The 14,875-nt window shown below is 40.2% G+C and overlaps 1 protein-coding gene across 1 annotated transcript; it reads left to right on the forward strand.

The window, feature by feature from the left end:
• Positions 1-1,798: 1,798 nt before the first annotated feature.
• LOC100367559 (FAD-dependent oxidoreductase domain-containing protein 2-like) lies at positions 1,799-14,544 on the forward strand. The gene is made up of 8 exons (XM_085494200.1): positions 1,799-1,811; positions 9,297-9,594; positions 10,149-10,452; positions 11,205-11,547; positions 11,873-12,118; positions 12,246-12,468; positions 13,169-13,400; positions 14,252-14,544. The coding sequence occupies exons 1-8, from the start codon at positions 1,799-1,801 to the stop codon at positions 14,438-14,440; spliced, it is 1,848 nt and encodes a 615-aa protein (XP_085350326.1). The 3' UTR covers positions 14,441-14,544.
• Positions 14,545-14,875: the final 331 nt, after the last annotated feature.

A 14,875-nucleotide genomic window follows, 5' to 3' on the forward strand; every position in this document is an offset into this window, starting at 1 on the left:
AAACAAATAACAAAACAATCTAAATTAGCGACAGAAATATTTATAAATGGTGTGGGTAAGTAACAATAGTTTTGTTCAGGCAAAAAATTACTTTGTAGTTCACAACTAATCACCGAAATATAATGCACTTTGGATTAGAAATGTCCGTCATTCATTTGTCGTCTGCGCACTTTGTCCTGATTTGATCAATTTTGCGCGCTACACGTTCAGTGATTACGTCAGTTCTATTTTTAGTCCAATCTCGCAATCACAGCAAACGCCGCCATTACGCAGACTGTTTTTGTTTTCCACTTTCAGGGTTGAGCATCGAATTTATCGAAATATCGCAGCCCACTCCCGACGAGATCCGCGTGGGCGTAAACCTTCAGTTTCTACACGCCAGTCCAGCAGTCTCCATACGTGTCGATCTCCACCGATCGGTTTATCTTGGGATGTTCAATACTGTAGATGTGAAGGTGCCTTGTAATAACAACCTCTTTGGTTCGTGGTAAGTAAATGGTAGTGCGCCCTCTCCGACGCATTTGGACATGTTTAGAGTCATTCGTTCCAGTAACTCGCGATAAATATTCTTGCCGATTATATCTGGTTTAAATTGTGGAACTGTTTTTTGTTTAATTCAATTTCTGTTTACATTGCGCATATTTGCATTTAACAGGACCCAAATAATTAAAGAGTTTGTTTAAACGAGTTAAATAAATGCCTTACCAAACAATCGAACATCCAGTCAGGCATACGTCACAGTCGCGCGTGATTTTGTTACAAATGTGATGCAGCACCCGAAGCGTTCTACTTGTAACCGTGATAAAATAGGTCTAGATTCTGCATAAAATGAAGTCGAATACACCGATATGTCAATTTGGGTTAGCGCCATCTAAAGACGGCGCTCTTCTAAATGAGTAATTGTTCATTAGACGATATTCATAAATGGGCGCCGACATGTCACTGAGAACGAGATAATCACACGCTCTGTCCTAATCAGTGTTCTATTTTCAGTCGCCTTCGCGACCATGGTTACAAAAGTCAGCGGAACAGTAAACAAAGGGGAAAGGAGGCAAAAACAAGTCACGTGGCTCTCTCGTTCTGAACGACATCTCGGCGGCCATTTACAAAGAGGGCCGATTAGAAATTTCTGTTTGGCTTTTGACGGACGACCACAAGTCAAAACAATACGTCACAAAAACGCTTCATCCCTGAATGGCGCAACTAACGTGTTCTTCTCTGTTTGTTTTCAGTTCCTATGAAATCTGTGAACTTGTCGAGAGGATGACCGGTGGAGGCTGCGAATCAGATCAGAACACCACATGTTCGTGTTTCTCGTCATCGCACATATTCAACACAGAGTTTACAGTAAAGTTGTTTTCTCCGACAGTTTCGGTCCTGGAAACAGTAAGTATATTTCATATCCGGTTTAGACTGTGTCGCTATGTAAATATAACTATATCGCTATGTCGCTAACTTGTTCTACTAAAGACTATAGAGAAGCTTCTTCTCTATAGTCTTTGGTTCTACATTGTGTATTGCCGGATTAATCAAAACATGATTTGTTTTGTTTTTTATCCAACGTTTAAATGTCATCGCTAATGTTTACACCGATAATTTATTCGCCCATCATATAAAAATGCTTTCCTTCTAGGCCTTGATTCCAGCCACCCAGAATACCCATGTCAAATGTGGTCAGATCTCGTAGGACTTCGGACACACGATCCACTGTACGCCATTTTGTTTTCCACCAACATTTTGATGGAACATTTTAATAAATTTCATGTTTCTAAATAATTTCTGTTAATTTTGGACCAAAATGGACAAAAGTAGTTACATGTATTCAGATTATGGTTGATTCAGTAAAAGAAGTTCAAAGCTCACGTCGGCGTTCAAAATGTTTCTTTTTTACATTCGTGTAACATACAACTATTTTGTTTCTGTTCTCAGGGCAACTATGAATCGACTTTTCTGTTCTACGACGACGTCGATAGAGAGGTGGCTTGCCTGCGGTTCAAGTTTAGCCTCGTTTTCTAGGTGGTTCGGTGAAATAGCACGTGCAGTGTTTCAGAAGACGTCACTAAGCATTACGTCATGTGATTAATTATTCATAAAACGTTTGATTCGGACAAACAAAGTAGTAAATACAAAATACCTGCTTAAAAACATATGACAAGTGGTAGTTTATTTTCGTCACTGTTATATGCTATTTTTCTACGGCAGAATGTTATCGGAGCCGAACTATTGCTCAGCCTGACATGTAGGCGTAGTAGCGCCCTCGCCGGCCGAACGTCATCAGACCTCACTGTGTTGGGTTTGGAGCACCGCGGAGGGCGCAACTCACGAGACACGTCAGGCTAGACTATTGCTCTTCTTTCCGAATAATAACAGATTATCTCTCGTGCGCACGCTTGCGACCGATCGTCATCCGAAGTACGGCCCGTTTCGTTTGGAGCTGAACTTGGCTCGAGATGAACGCGTTTACACAGACAATCTTGCTGGCCCGAGCCTACACACTGGCTCTTGGGCTTCGATGAAATGCTGTCGTGTAAACGAGGTACATGTAATAGTGATGTCATATCGAGTTTTTGTTTATTTATATGAGACTTTTACTTTTCTTCTCTTCCCTCGAATCTGACAAGGATATCTCTACCAATGATCAATTAGTCACTACATATGTGGCATGAAATTAACAACATTAATATTCAAGGTTGTAAACTGCCGAGAAATGGACCGGTTTTCAATCTCAATTCACTGGATCTATCGCCAGATGTGCTAGAGACGAACATTATGGACGTCCAATATATATTGTCAGAATGAGGGAGGGGTTTAATTTCACTATTTTCAGCATATTTACTGGCTTTGAAGTTCCGAATTTGCCAGGGAAGCAGTTATTTATATTTTACAAGTTTACGTGGTTTCTATTTCGAAGATTTCACTTTCTAACGGAAACAAAGAAATTAAAACTGAGTAAATTATTGATACATTTACAGTATGATGATTTATAATTCCGGTATTCAGTTATTTTTAAATATATTATCAGATATGTAATAGTTCTGCGTAAAATATTTGACCTCGCAGAATATAATATGGTTAAATGTTGTTGTTGTTGTTTGTTTTTGTTTTTATTTTCATTTCTAAAACATTTGACCGCGCACAAATGTTGCAGTTGTAATGTATTCGTCAACAGAGGTAGCTGTACAGTGATGAAATAATTGGACAAAAAAGATCGGTGGTGATTAGAGACAGAACTTTTTTTTTCATATTTAATCATTTTATTTACTGAGTACTGGCTGTTCAGTGTAAAACCGTATGTTATAGGCATTAAGTTATTTAGACGTCAGATATGTCAATCATGTGAGGAACTATATTTTGAACCTTTGTGTAAAAAAGTACGACTATGTCATTAGTGCGTGTAACGCATAAACACTTTTTATGGTAATTTGTCTTCTGAATAGTATGAAGTTATGACGAGAATGTATGTACGTGGGCAGTACGGTGATTGTATCGACCGACGCGCACCTGAGTTCGATGTGTTGTCGTGCTGCATGAGTGCATACTTTGCAGTATTCTCGTGATAGACTTTTCTCTGCGTGTGGTAATAATTTAAAGAGAGTCACGTGGTTCCCACGGCATTAATGCAGTCTGCCAATCAATACCCCGTGTTTGGACACATCCTGTTCATCTTGACAACGTCCTGCCGACATTGTTAGGTAGATCATGGATCAACTTTGCTGTGGTGTTCGCTCAAAGCATTAGTTATATAAGGGCTTACACATGAAGTAATTAATGTATAGATGCAGGTTCGTGGGCACTCGGAGTGAAATATTTTGTTTTGCTTTATCGTACCCAGATAGTCTTGGCTAGATAGTGTTAAAATTTCGGAGCTTTGTCAATGCCGGAACATATATCAGGGGGAAAATCTTCTCTCTGGGTTCTCCACACTTGTCCGGGGGGAACCTCGTCTGGTCTCTCTATCGCGTCTCTTTGAGGTACGGGATCAGGAAAGTCACTGAAGCTTTACAGTCAAATAAGACACACACAACGAAATACGTTTCAGCTCTGTCTTAGTCGGTCAATCGAGCACTCTATAAGACACAGCGCCCTGGGGAAAAGTCCCCAAGACTATCGCATGGCTGAACCAAGACTCGCCCGAGACTGCGTCAAGACTCGTCCCAAGACTCTCCAGGACTGGACTCGACTGCGTCTATCGTGCTGTACTCCCCAAGACCAACTCAAACTCTCTTTATTCATTTTCAAAACTCTAACCAATTACAAAACAGTAAAAAGACTCTAGGGCGTAACCTTCAATCATAAAGCCAATCACACTAAGTACTGAATACGTCATATCTTTTGATTAATCGTTCACTACATTAATAACTACGGATACCAACTGTCAGAAATCGTAGTCAGAATAGCGACGGTTATCTCGTAATTAGTTCCAAATCACTGAGCCAAGTTCCGTCCAAAACTTCAAATAGGCCTAAACGATGACAGACATAACACAGCAATTCACTCGTAATCAGCTAATTAAGTCAATTAACAGATACGCGAAAACAAATTCATGACACATACTCAAAAATCGATTTTAAAATATAGGGAACCGAGGCACGTATGTGATTAAAAGTCTCGAAAGTTTGTTTACGTTGCTCTTTGATTGACAAGTCACTGTTGATGTTATATGTAAACGAGTTTCTGGCCCCAGTTACGGTGCGGCGATGTGTAACTTCCTGTCCCCGACCCTGTTTAACTTACCTCAAGCGCGATCAACTAGCCTCGCAAACTACAAAAAACAACAGACAAGACGTAGACGCTTCCAGCATGCAAGCGGAATAAAAACAAACATACAGTTGTAAATGATAAGTAAACTTGTTCACCCTTATCTCGCAACATGTCTACAACTTCTAGCCTGACAGTTTCCAGTGGTATACTGTTAAATATTTGTTTTTTTCACGCATTTTTTTCTCCAAATGCATTTTAAAACTGAAGTATACATTTTTCGTTTCGCTGTAACGATCACCGTGCTGATAGCATTGCGATGCAATGGATAAACACCATTGCTGTGCTGTCATCGATAACTAACTTTTCAGTGGCAAAATACACAAACATAAAATGCTTGATTATTTAAAAATTAAAATACCCTGGAAATTACAGAAAAATCGGCAACGAGATGCTGTTTTTAAACACGACAGAAAAATCACGCATTCTGCAATGCCATCTTGGCTACCTTGATCGGAAACCCCCTTGTTCATTTCACCGGAGATCGCAAAAAACTGCGTCATACGGAGTATTTTTTTTAAAGGTTTGAGGAAAGGTAAATTTAGACTCAACCCACCCAATGGCGATCGCTATGTTTATATAACTGTATGAATAAGTCATCGGCTTTACGTAATCCATTGTGCCCCTCCCTCAGCGGAATTGATAACACGAGGCAATGACAGTTTTCACGCAAGGTTTCGACTCCGCGGACAATTTTATGTCCGTTTCCCTCGTAATGTAAATAATTTTTATTTTATTTTTTTTATCTGACGATAGCAAGCGTCTGTGTATGATGGATTTTGGTATGTCGTCGTGATATAGCCATTTTTGTAGACGATTAACCTCTCTTTCATAAAACGGGCATTATCTCCGTTCGTGTTTTCTGATTGGCCAGAGAGATTGAAAATTAATTAGCTCCCACAGTTTTTGTCAGTTTGTCTTGAGATTTTCACACTATTTTGACAACGTCTCTACGAACAAAAGGACGTCTGGGCTTATTTTTAAAGCTTTGCATTCTCGGACAATGACATTCGAAGTGTGAAATACTGACCGGGATTGGATGTACGGCACACATCCTGCTTGACAACTTTGTAATATGAAAACAAAACATACTATCTATACACCTAGCTCTTTTGTTAATACTGATAAACGTTGTGTGAAAGTTTCACTTGAAATAAACAAGAATTGTAAGAGCTACTTTGATTTGAACTTCCCTGGTAAACTGAAAAATACAAGTGGAGATAATGCTAATTTGCATAATCATTCACTCAGTAAAAAGTTTGCTAACGCTCATAATTAAAATGGCTGTACCAGTTTCAAATTTAAATTTATTATCGTTTTGTAAAAAGTTAAATATAGTGCATAATATGGAGATCCCGTCATTACTTTTTTCACCATGTTTCTTTTTGATTATTTATGTACAGCTATGCTAAATCTTGCTAAGCATTCAAAGAAGAGAATGTCTGTACCTGTTTTCCATATTTTAAAATCGTCTTTTGAGTATGTTCCACTATTCACAATTCTGCGCAAATTTTAACAGTCTATAGCCAAAACTGTTTGGATAATAAAAAGCAAAAAAAAACAAAAAAAAATTCACCCCCAAGTGCCCACGAACCTGCATCTAATATGAGCGGAAATAAAAACATGTTGCCGCGTTTGGCCCACAGGGGCCTGACGACCTATTCGTGTCAATACATGGACGTATAGTAGCAAAAAAGACTACTAGTATGTCCCGATACAGGACCTACCACTTGCTCAAAATAATAGAAATTATAAAATTGAAACAGTTTGGTAATGTAAAGTACAGTCCCTCTATCCCATCGTGCACTATACAGATAACAACGGTGGAAACAAGAAGCATTCTTTTAGCTGCTGAAAATCACACCCTGTGGTATGGCCGCAGAGGGCAACAGTCATATATGGCCGGAAAATACACGAAAAACTCTTTAAGTTGGACGTAAACTTATTGTCTGTGCCCAAAGTTTTCGGAAGAAAATCGATTTCCCGTAAAGTATGTTTTTGCCATTAAAGAAAATAACATACAAATCGTACGATTTTCACGATTCAGACAGTCTTGGAAAATGGCTGCCATTGTATTTTTTCGTAATTTTCGTTATGCGCATGTCCAACGACCTTTGACAGTGTCAAGGGACTGAAAAGGGTCAGAAGTCTGGGGTTAATTCAGTTAGTTCTAGAATTGTTATATTGACAAGTAACCATCCTTAGAGGATATAGTCGTATCATGAGATTTTAGCGGGAAACACCGCCGAAATTGGCTAGGTATCATTATTTAAGCATTTTTTTCAGTTATTTGGTCTTTGCTGTAAAATGACTAATTTTCACTGGGTTTAAATTTCGCTGATTTACCATTTCAGGCATATTCAGTGGGTTTTAAATTCACGGTTTTATCATTTAGATAATGTGTTCTATGCTAAATTTTACATATTCACTGGGGTTAATTTAGCGCATTTTCCAGTCAGTGAAATAAGCAAAATTAAAACCCAGTGAATAATTAATCCTTTTACAGTATTTGAAAACAAGTCATTTCGAGGGCGTCTACAAGGGACACAAATATCTCGCATGATATTTAATTTTATAGAAAAAAAACTTCAAAACAAGAGATTGTATGCAAGTCTATAATTTCATCAATTCGTGCAACAATTGTGTGGTAGTATGACACTTGATAATGTTGACTTTCGACGAAATTTCATAAACCCGATGACGTTGTGGGTATACTAGCCTGATATGTAGTGAGTGGCCGAACTATGTTGGGGTTGGAGCACCGCGGAGGGCGCAACTCACGCGATCTTGTCAGGCTAGGGGTATACTAGTCACTAGTACATGAGAGCAAAGTCAACAGAAAAAATAATAGTGGTCTGAGTCGAAACGTAACCCCGAATCATCAATGGTACTGTATTCGCTTTAACTATAGGCATAAACGCAGATCCATGTTTTAGCGTACACAATAAGGTTTTGGGAGAGAAATTTTTCTTGAAATGTTCGCATATTTCCGTTAGAACTTGTTGGCCAGAAGGCGCGAACAAGAACAATTACCGGTATAAAGCAGTATACCCCTAACCCCTAACCAACTTGATGTTCAGAAACCCTCACGTCCAGAAACCACAATCCACAAGCCCCGCCTATATGAAATAAACAATGTGCCATGATTGGTCCATAGAGGTATGACGTTGTAATCGACACCGGATATCAATAATCACGAGGTGCTGCCTCGTTCTGGGGCTCGACTCCGATCATTGGTTCGTCTGCATACTAGTATATTTCCGAACGTAGTCACAGTGAAGACTGGTATACTGACCGTTTGTTACCTATCAGATCTTCGTCAATTTATTACGGTAAGAATAATATCTCTCATATACACGTTTTCTGTTAAAATTGCCTGTGTGCTATTGTATAATGATTTAGTTTCACAAAGGATGTAATTGCAGCATAAACTGCTTTAAAAACGACCCTGATATTAGTAAGACCGTAAATAACTTATTATCTAAACTTTGAAATGACGGAGCAATAAATCATGACATTTATTCATTCACAGGGCAATTTACAAATGTTCGTTTTTACTAGTTCGGAATATTTAGCAAGTAAAATAATTACTTCCCATGGATTTCAGACTATTACTAGTATATTCAGTAGTCTGAGCATGCATATACTGAACACCCTTGAACTTGAACACAGGGAGATAACTTCACACAGGAAACGTTCAGTGTGTTTCCTATTGTAACCTAACAATGTAGTTGTTCGTCGTTTTGTTTTTAATTGTTCTTTACACCTCCGTCTGTGCTTTTTTTTCTGCAGAATTTATCAAGATGGCAACGGCAGCCCCCAAAACACGTAAGTATAACCGTTAAATACAAGTAGATATGTTCGAGTGACGCTACTTAAATACGTACCTTCGTGGTCACAACTGCATGATATAATATACATACTGTAAATGCATTAATTATTCACTGGGTTTTAATGTCGCTATTTTCGCTGATAAATAAAATCCGCTAAATTAAAAAATCTGAATATGTAGAATAACAATAAAACTCATCGTTTCCTTGACAAATTTGTGAAATTAAAACAGAGTGAAAATAAATTCTTCTACAGTATATAACGTTTTTTATTTTGATTACTAGTATGTATGTCCTTGTGTTTTTTTTTTATCTATTAGATTCAATTAATCATACGTATTTGAATGTGATACAAAAACATGTGCAAGAAATCGCCCGCAAATCAAAGAGCCGATGTTTTAAGACCTGGGTTTCACTAAGTTTTTCTGTTATTTCTACTTTGTACCATTGAACTATATCACGCAAAGACGGGAAACGCATTTTCTAAATTAGTCCCAGAAATCTCTGAGTGTCAAGTGCATTGGCATCGACTTTTATGGCATACTAATCAGAAACGTCGAGGGGTCTAATCGTCCAGGGGTCCAAACGGCGAGGGGTCCAAACGACTTGTAGTTTATACAATGTAGTAGTAATACGCATTCGTATTTTCGTGTTCAACTTGTTTGGATTGCCACACGTTCTTATTCAAAACGCTTATTTTCATTCTAGACTATGAATATATCGTTATTGGCGCTGGACCAGCTGGGGTGCAGATGGCGTACTATATGGAGAAGTCCAACATGGACTACCTCGTTGTGGAACGAAATGACGGACCTGGTTCATTTTTCCGAACATACCCACGCCATCGTACTCTCATATCGATTAACAAGAAATATAACGTCTTCCCAGAACCTGATTTCAACATGAGACACGACTGGAACTCGCTGCTCAATGACGACGAGGAGAATCCTCTCCTGTTCACAGAGTACAGTGACGATTTGTTTCCCGATGCCGATCTTTTAGTCAAGTAAGGCCAACTGTGTATCCTCGGGGGCGGAGCTACGTCACAGACGTTCCACGTTGCTAAGACGCGCACCACTGTACCATGCATTTCTATGGGCTCTGTGCGCGCTGCTGTGGAACGCTGGTCGAGCCGGCAACACAAACTCAACTTTAAAGTAATCGCGAACAACCAAATTTATATATGTTACACACGTAGGGCTAATCTTGTTACACTGTTCAGAGCAGTTTCAACAATCATCGCAAAGTACCGTTTTATGCGAGTTTTGGGCCTTTGTTTTCACCGCCGCGGGTTGCCAGGCGGTGAAAATGCCCGGATGTCCGCCTCCGAGGATTCGTATGGTATGAGGTTGTTGCGCCCTCGCCGATGAAAGTGGTTACATTTGTGTTATTCCGTCGTAGAGGGCGCACTACACAGTGGTAACTCGCATTTTTACAATTCCAATATATGCCACGCGTTCACACTGAAATGCATTTGTCAATACAATGTATATTCATCCTTCAGTTTTCGTTTTAACACATTTTGATGTTTTTTTTTTATTTATTTAAAACAATTTACAGATACTTGGAGGATTTCTGTAAGAAATATCCCATGAACATCCGCTACAATACCAATATCGCAAATATTCACCGAGACGAGATGAAAGACGGACAGCATTCCGAATCTAAGTTCACCGTCTCCGATGATACTGACAAGTTGTTCACTTGCCGGGTGCTTCTGGTCGGAACGGGGCCGTCGTTGCCGCATAACCCAGCGATTCCGGGCATTGAACTGATTGACACGTATCAAGACCATTCGTTGGACACAAATGAGTACAAGAACAAGAAAGTTTGCATACTTGGCGGTGGAAACAGTGCTTTTGAGGTAAGTTTTTTTGCATATCTAAAATTTGTATCCGCATTCGTTGACACGCAACGTACTTCGCTTGTTCCCGGCGTCCTTTGCGAATGGCAAGTCGGACGCAGGTAACTAGTAATCGTATTGTTCCACTGGACCGGCATTCCGGCTCAAAGTCACGTGAGTAAGTGACGTAATTTGGGAACATTATAATATTCGTTTTTTGTAAACAAGTCTTTATTACGCCATACCTAGACATTCTTCCTTCTTAGACTTACATATTTGAGATGTTTCTAGCATTTCTCGCTGTTTCTGTGCCAATATACAACAAAAGAAACATTATTCGCCCAACTTTCGAGAGTAAAAGGAAACCCCTGCTCTCGGGATACGAGCGTAAGCGATGACGTCAGGTAACCAAGGGAAATAGAAAAGGCGGCGGCGAGTAAATGAACAAAGATCTGCAGCATTGTGCTAAACACAGTGTTTAATCGTAAAATGACGAAAAATGAGTTGTAAATAAGATAGTCACACATTCGTTGTGCAGTTAATATATTGCAATTAGATATGAAACATGTCGAATTTATACCAGGGCCGGAACGACCAACCTGCATTGGGACCGGAACGTCCAAACCAGGGCCGTACGCGTACTGAGCCGGACCATCCTGACGCCGCCTGTACGCGGAGGCATTAAGATCGCATTGTCCATTATATACTCAGAATAGGGGGGGGTATGAACAATAACGTGGATACTAATCCATTCAATTTTTTTTTATGTTCAGGTTGCTGACCACCTTGCTGCATCCGCTGGCATTATTCACGTGTTCAACCGACACCCTGTGAAGTTTTCGTGGGATACCCACTTTGTCGGTCATCTCCGCGCCGTCAACAACAACCTCCTGGACATGTATCACCTCAAATCGCTGCACGCGCTACGCAAATGTGACGCTACGCGCGTGTGGAAGACGGAAGACGGCAAATTTAGCATCGAGTACGATATGCGCCTGCCCAATTGGAATCCGCCAGGCACTGGTCGCTTCGTTACGAGTGGATATGATAAAATTATCTCCTGTACTGGATGGAAGTTCATTAACATTGACATGTTTGACGAGTCGTGCAAACCTGGTGAGTTTTCATCACGTAAAGCATTGTTTTCTTTGCACGGAATTTGAAAGCGCCCTCAGGCTTGACAGGCTGTGCGATGTCTCGGACTTTAAAACAGGGGGAGTCGTCACGTGCGCATACAGCAAACGGCCATAGCGTGTTGTTGTTTACGAATAGGCGCCTACCCATAAGTCTTTGCGTTTTTAGCGTGCGTTGATATCGTCTCTTGGGACTCAGTTCTTGCGCATGTGCTGGTGACGACCCCTCCGCTTTAAACTCGATGACTTGCAACTAGATCTCAAGCTAAATTTCAATTTTTATTCAATGTGTGTGTTTTTTTCTATAGCAACTCACACCGAGGGAAAGTTTCCTGTTCTCGATGCGCACTGGCAGACGACAGTTCGAGACTTGTATTTCATTGGTACGCCCATGCAGTCACGTGATCGGCGGGCAGCATCCGGTTTTATCCACGGCTTCCGCTACAACGTACGTTCACTGGCCACCATGTTACGGTCAACGTATAATGACGTCACTCTGCCCAAGAAAGTGTTCAGTCCTATCGACCAAGAAGAAATTTGCAACTGGGTTGTCAGTAAGTATATGTCCCGCGTTTGTCTAATTTCATACGGTTAGAGCGCTTCAAATGTCGCAATGTTTTGATAAAATAGAACAAAAAGATATAAATTCTAGCTTTTAATAAAGACGTTTTCTTCTAATAGAACACATTAGTGTCGTGTCTGCCCTCTATCAGATGGGACAGGGTTACCTATGTGACGTCATGCTGATCAATCCTGAAGAGGGCGCTAAACCAGTGGACGGCGCGCCGACCCCGGGTAACGTTGAATACTTGAGAGAGCTTCCAGAAGACTGGGTCAAAACACAGGACTGGTTCAAGAAAGCATCTCTTGCCATTATCGTATCTATCGAAGATACCATTGAAAAGTAAATATGAATTGATATTACAATTCTTGTTGTTCATAACGCAAAATTTTAATGCGAGAGTTACGATGCCTTCAACGATTAATATTCGCTGGTTCCCGGTGTCCTTTGTGAATGGCAAGTAGGACGCAGGTAACTAGTAATCGCCATATTGTTCCACTGGGTCGGTATTCCGGTCGGAAGGCACGTCACTGAGTGACGTAATTTGAAAACATTCCATGTTCCGTTCTGCGTGAACGTGTCTGTAATACTACAATAAAGCCATGTTCATACAAAAGAAACAGTTTTTTATTCGCCCAAATTTCGAAAGTAAAAAGGGAAACCCCTGAACGGCCACGAGCGTAAGCGCTGACGTTAGTTAACCAAAGAAAATATAACAAGCAACGAGAAAGTGATGGACCAATCAGAATGCCGGATACGTTACTAGTTAATGGCCTCTTGTGGCTTGGTGCGCCGTGACACTTGAGACGGAAACCAGCTAACGATTAAAGGAAACATCAATCGAAACAACATAATGACCTCTGAAAAAAGCTCCACAAATGTAGGGGAATGCAATTTACGGTTTTTTTATATCACTTTTCATTCTCTAGATATTCAACTTTATATCAGCCATCTTGATTCTCAGGCAATGGATTATTGATTAAACTGCTCTTGTCTATGTTGATCGATGAGGGCGCAATATAATTCAACTTCTACTCCACAGATACCCAAGCCTGAGGGCAACAGAGTTCTTCACACCTGGTGACGCCAATATCTCTAACTGCAAGTGTTCACCGTTCCCACAAGCCGTTTTCCGTGTGTTCAGAGAAGGCAGCATGGTGGAAGATCTTTTCATCGGCGGATCGTTGGTGGTACGTGCTGACACTAGGAACTTCGATGGCGATACCAACCCTGATAGATACTGCAACAAAATTCGGAACCTTTTTCACCGCCATGTAAGTGTTGAATTATTTATTATCGGGAGCGGAGCTACGTCACAGAACGTTCTACGTTGCTACGACGCGCATCACTCTACCATGTGTTTCTATGGGCTCTGTGCGCGAGCTGCTGGAGAACGCCGGTCGAGCCGGTGAAAATAGCTAAAGTCAGGAAAACAACACAAACTCAACTATGAAGTAATCCTGAACAACCAAATTGATATATGTTGCACATGTAGTGATAATCGTGTTACACTGTTCAGAAGAGTCTCAACAACTTTCCCAAAGAACAGTTTTTTAAGAGTTATCATAAGAGTTTCATATATTTTTGTCATATGACAATAAACTTCATACAAAACAGAAGAAAATTAATTCTAGCTAAAAATAAAATATTTTACAGTAGTTCCAACCTCATGATATAATATTTTGTAATTTTTTTTGTCCACAAAAAATGCGGTATACTAAATGGAGAGATATTTTCTAGTGAATATACCATCTAGAAATATTAAAATAAGTTTGTTGTATTCTAATAAAAAGATTACTACGTTGAACTAAAAACCATAAAATGCGGCCCATTGACGCATTTAAATCGCGGTGGTCGTCGCGCTGCGCATGTGTGACATTTGTGTTGATGACCATTGATTTTCCCATAATCCAATGCGCTTTTCAAATGAGAATCATAAGTATGAGGTTTGACATGGGCGCCACTTGTACTAACCTAAACATTATCTAATTAGGACTTGGAAATGTCTCAGTTTGTACTCGCCATCTTTGTTTATATGAGACCCATATATCTCGCGCATGGGTGCCGCGACGACTACCGCCCTTTATTGTATACACGTGTATAGCATGTTAAATTTCTATTCCAGACTGGTATCGGAAAAGGAGGATTCTACGAACAGCTGTTCACCGAAGAAATGTGGCCCAAAGTGTTCACGCCGTGGAGCCAGGAAGAGATTGATCAGGAGATGGCAGCTGAGATGACCAGACTGAACAAACCGTATGAGTGCAGTATGTCAGTGATGAAACCGACATACGTCGATGTTGGTGATATGTAGATCAATCGTGTCGTATCCGCGAAGCTGTTGTCATGGTAACTGGCTTATTTACATACATGCTGTATATACTCCGTGTTGAGTTGACAGTACGTTAAAAATAATAAATATTCGACAGTTTTAATTTAAATTCCCGTGTGCAATGTCGTTTATCTTGTGCCGTGGCGTCACCAGCCCCCTGCCTGCTAGTAATTGTTTTCCCTCACACAAGCAACTTCAATATAGTGACTGCGCCCTCTACAACTGACCCAGACGCAATCAAATTGTGTTTGAGTTGCTGACGAGAGCGCAATAACTTTTGCTAAACCCGTCTCTGTCTGTATTGGTGCATTGCGAAGTATATTTCACGCCAGTGGTACGAATACAGCAATTTAAACACATCTCATTGGCTAGAAGTCTAATCGTTCAAATGGAGATGCAGACGATCAGGAAGAAGAT

The sequence above is a fragment of the Saccoglossus kowalevskii genome, chromosome 20, assembly GCF_978046115.1.
Source record: "Saccoglossus kowalevskii chromosome 20, keSacKowa6.1, whole genome shotgun sequence".
Taxonomy (NCBI): domain Eukaryota; kingdom Metazoa; phylum Hemichordata; class Enteropneusta; family Harrimaniidae; genus Saccoglossus; species Saccoglossus kowalevskii.

Excerpts from the sequence above, each read along its gene's own strand:
- LOC100367559 (XM_085494200.1), top strand. Across the intron at positions 12,469-13,168 it reads ATCGAAGATACCATTGAAAA|ATACCCAAGCCTGAGGGCAA; the intron begins GTAAATATGAAT and ends TCTACTCCACAG. Across the intron at positions 13,401-14,251 it reads GGAACCTTTTTCACCGCCAT|ACTGGTATCGGAAAAGGAGG; the intron begins GTAAGTGTTGAA and ends TTTCTATTCCAG.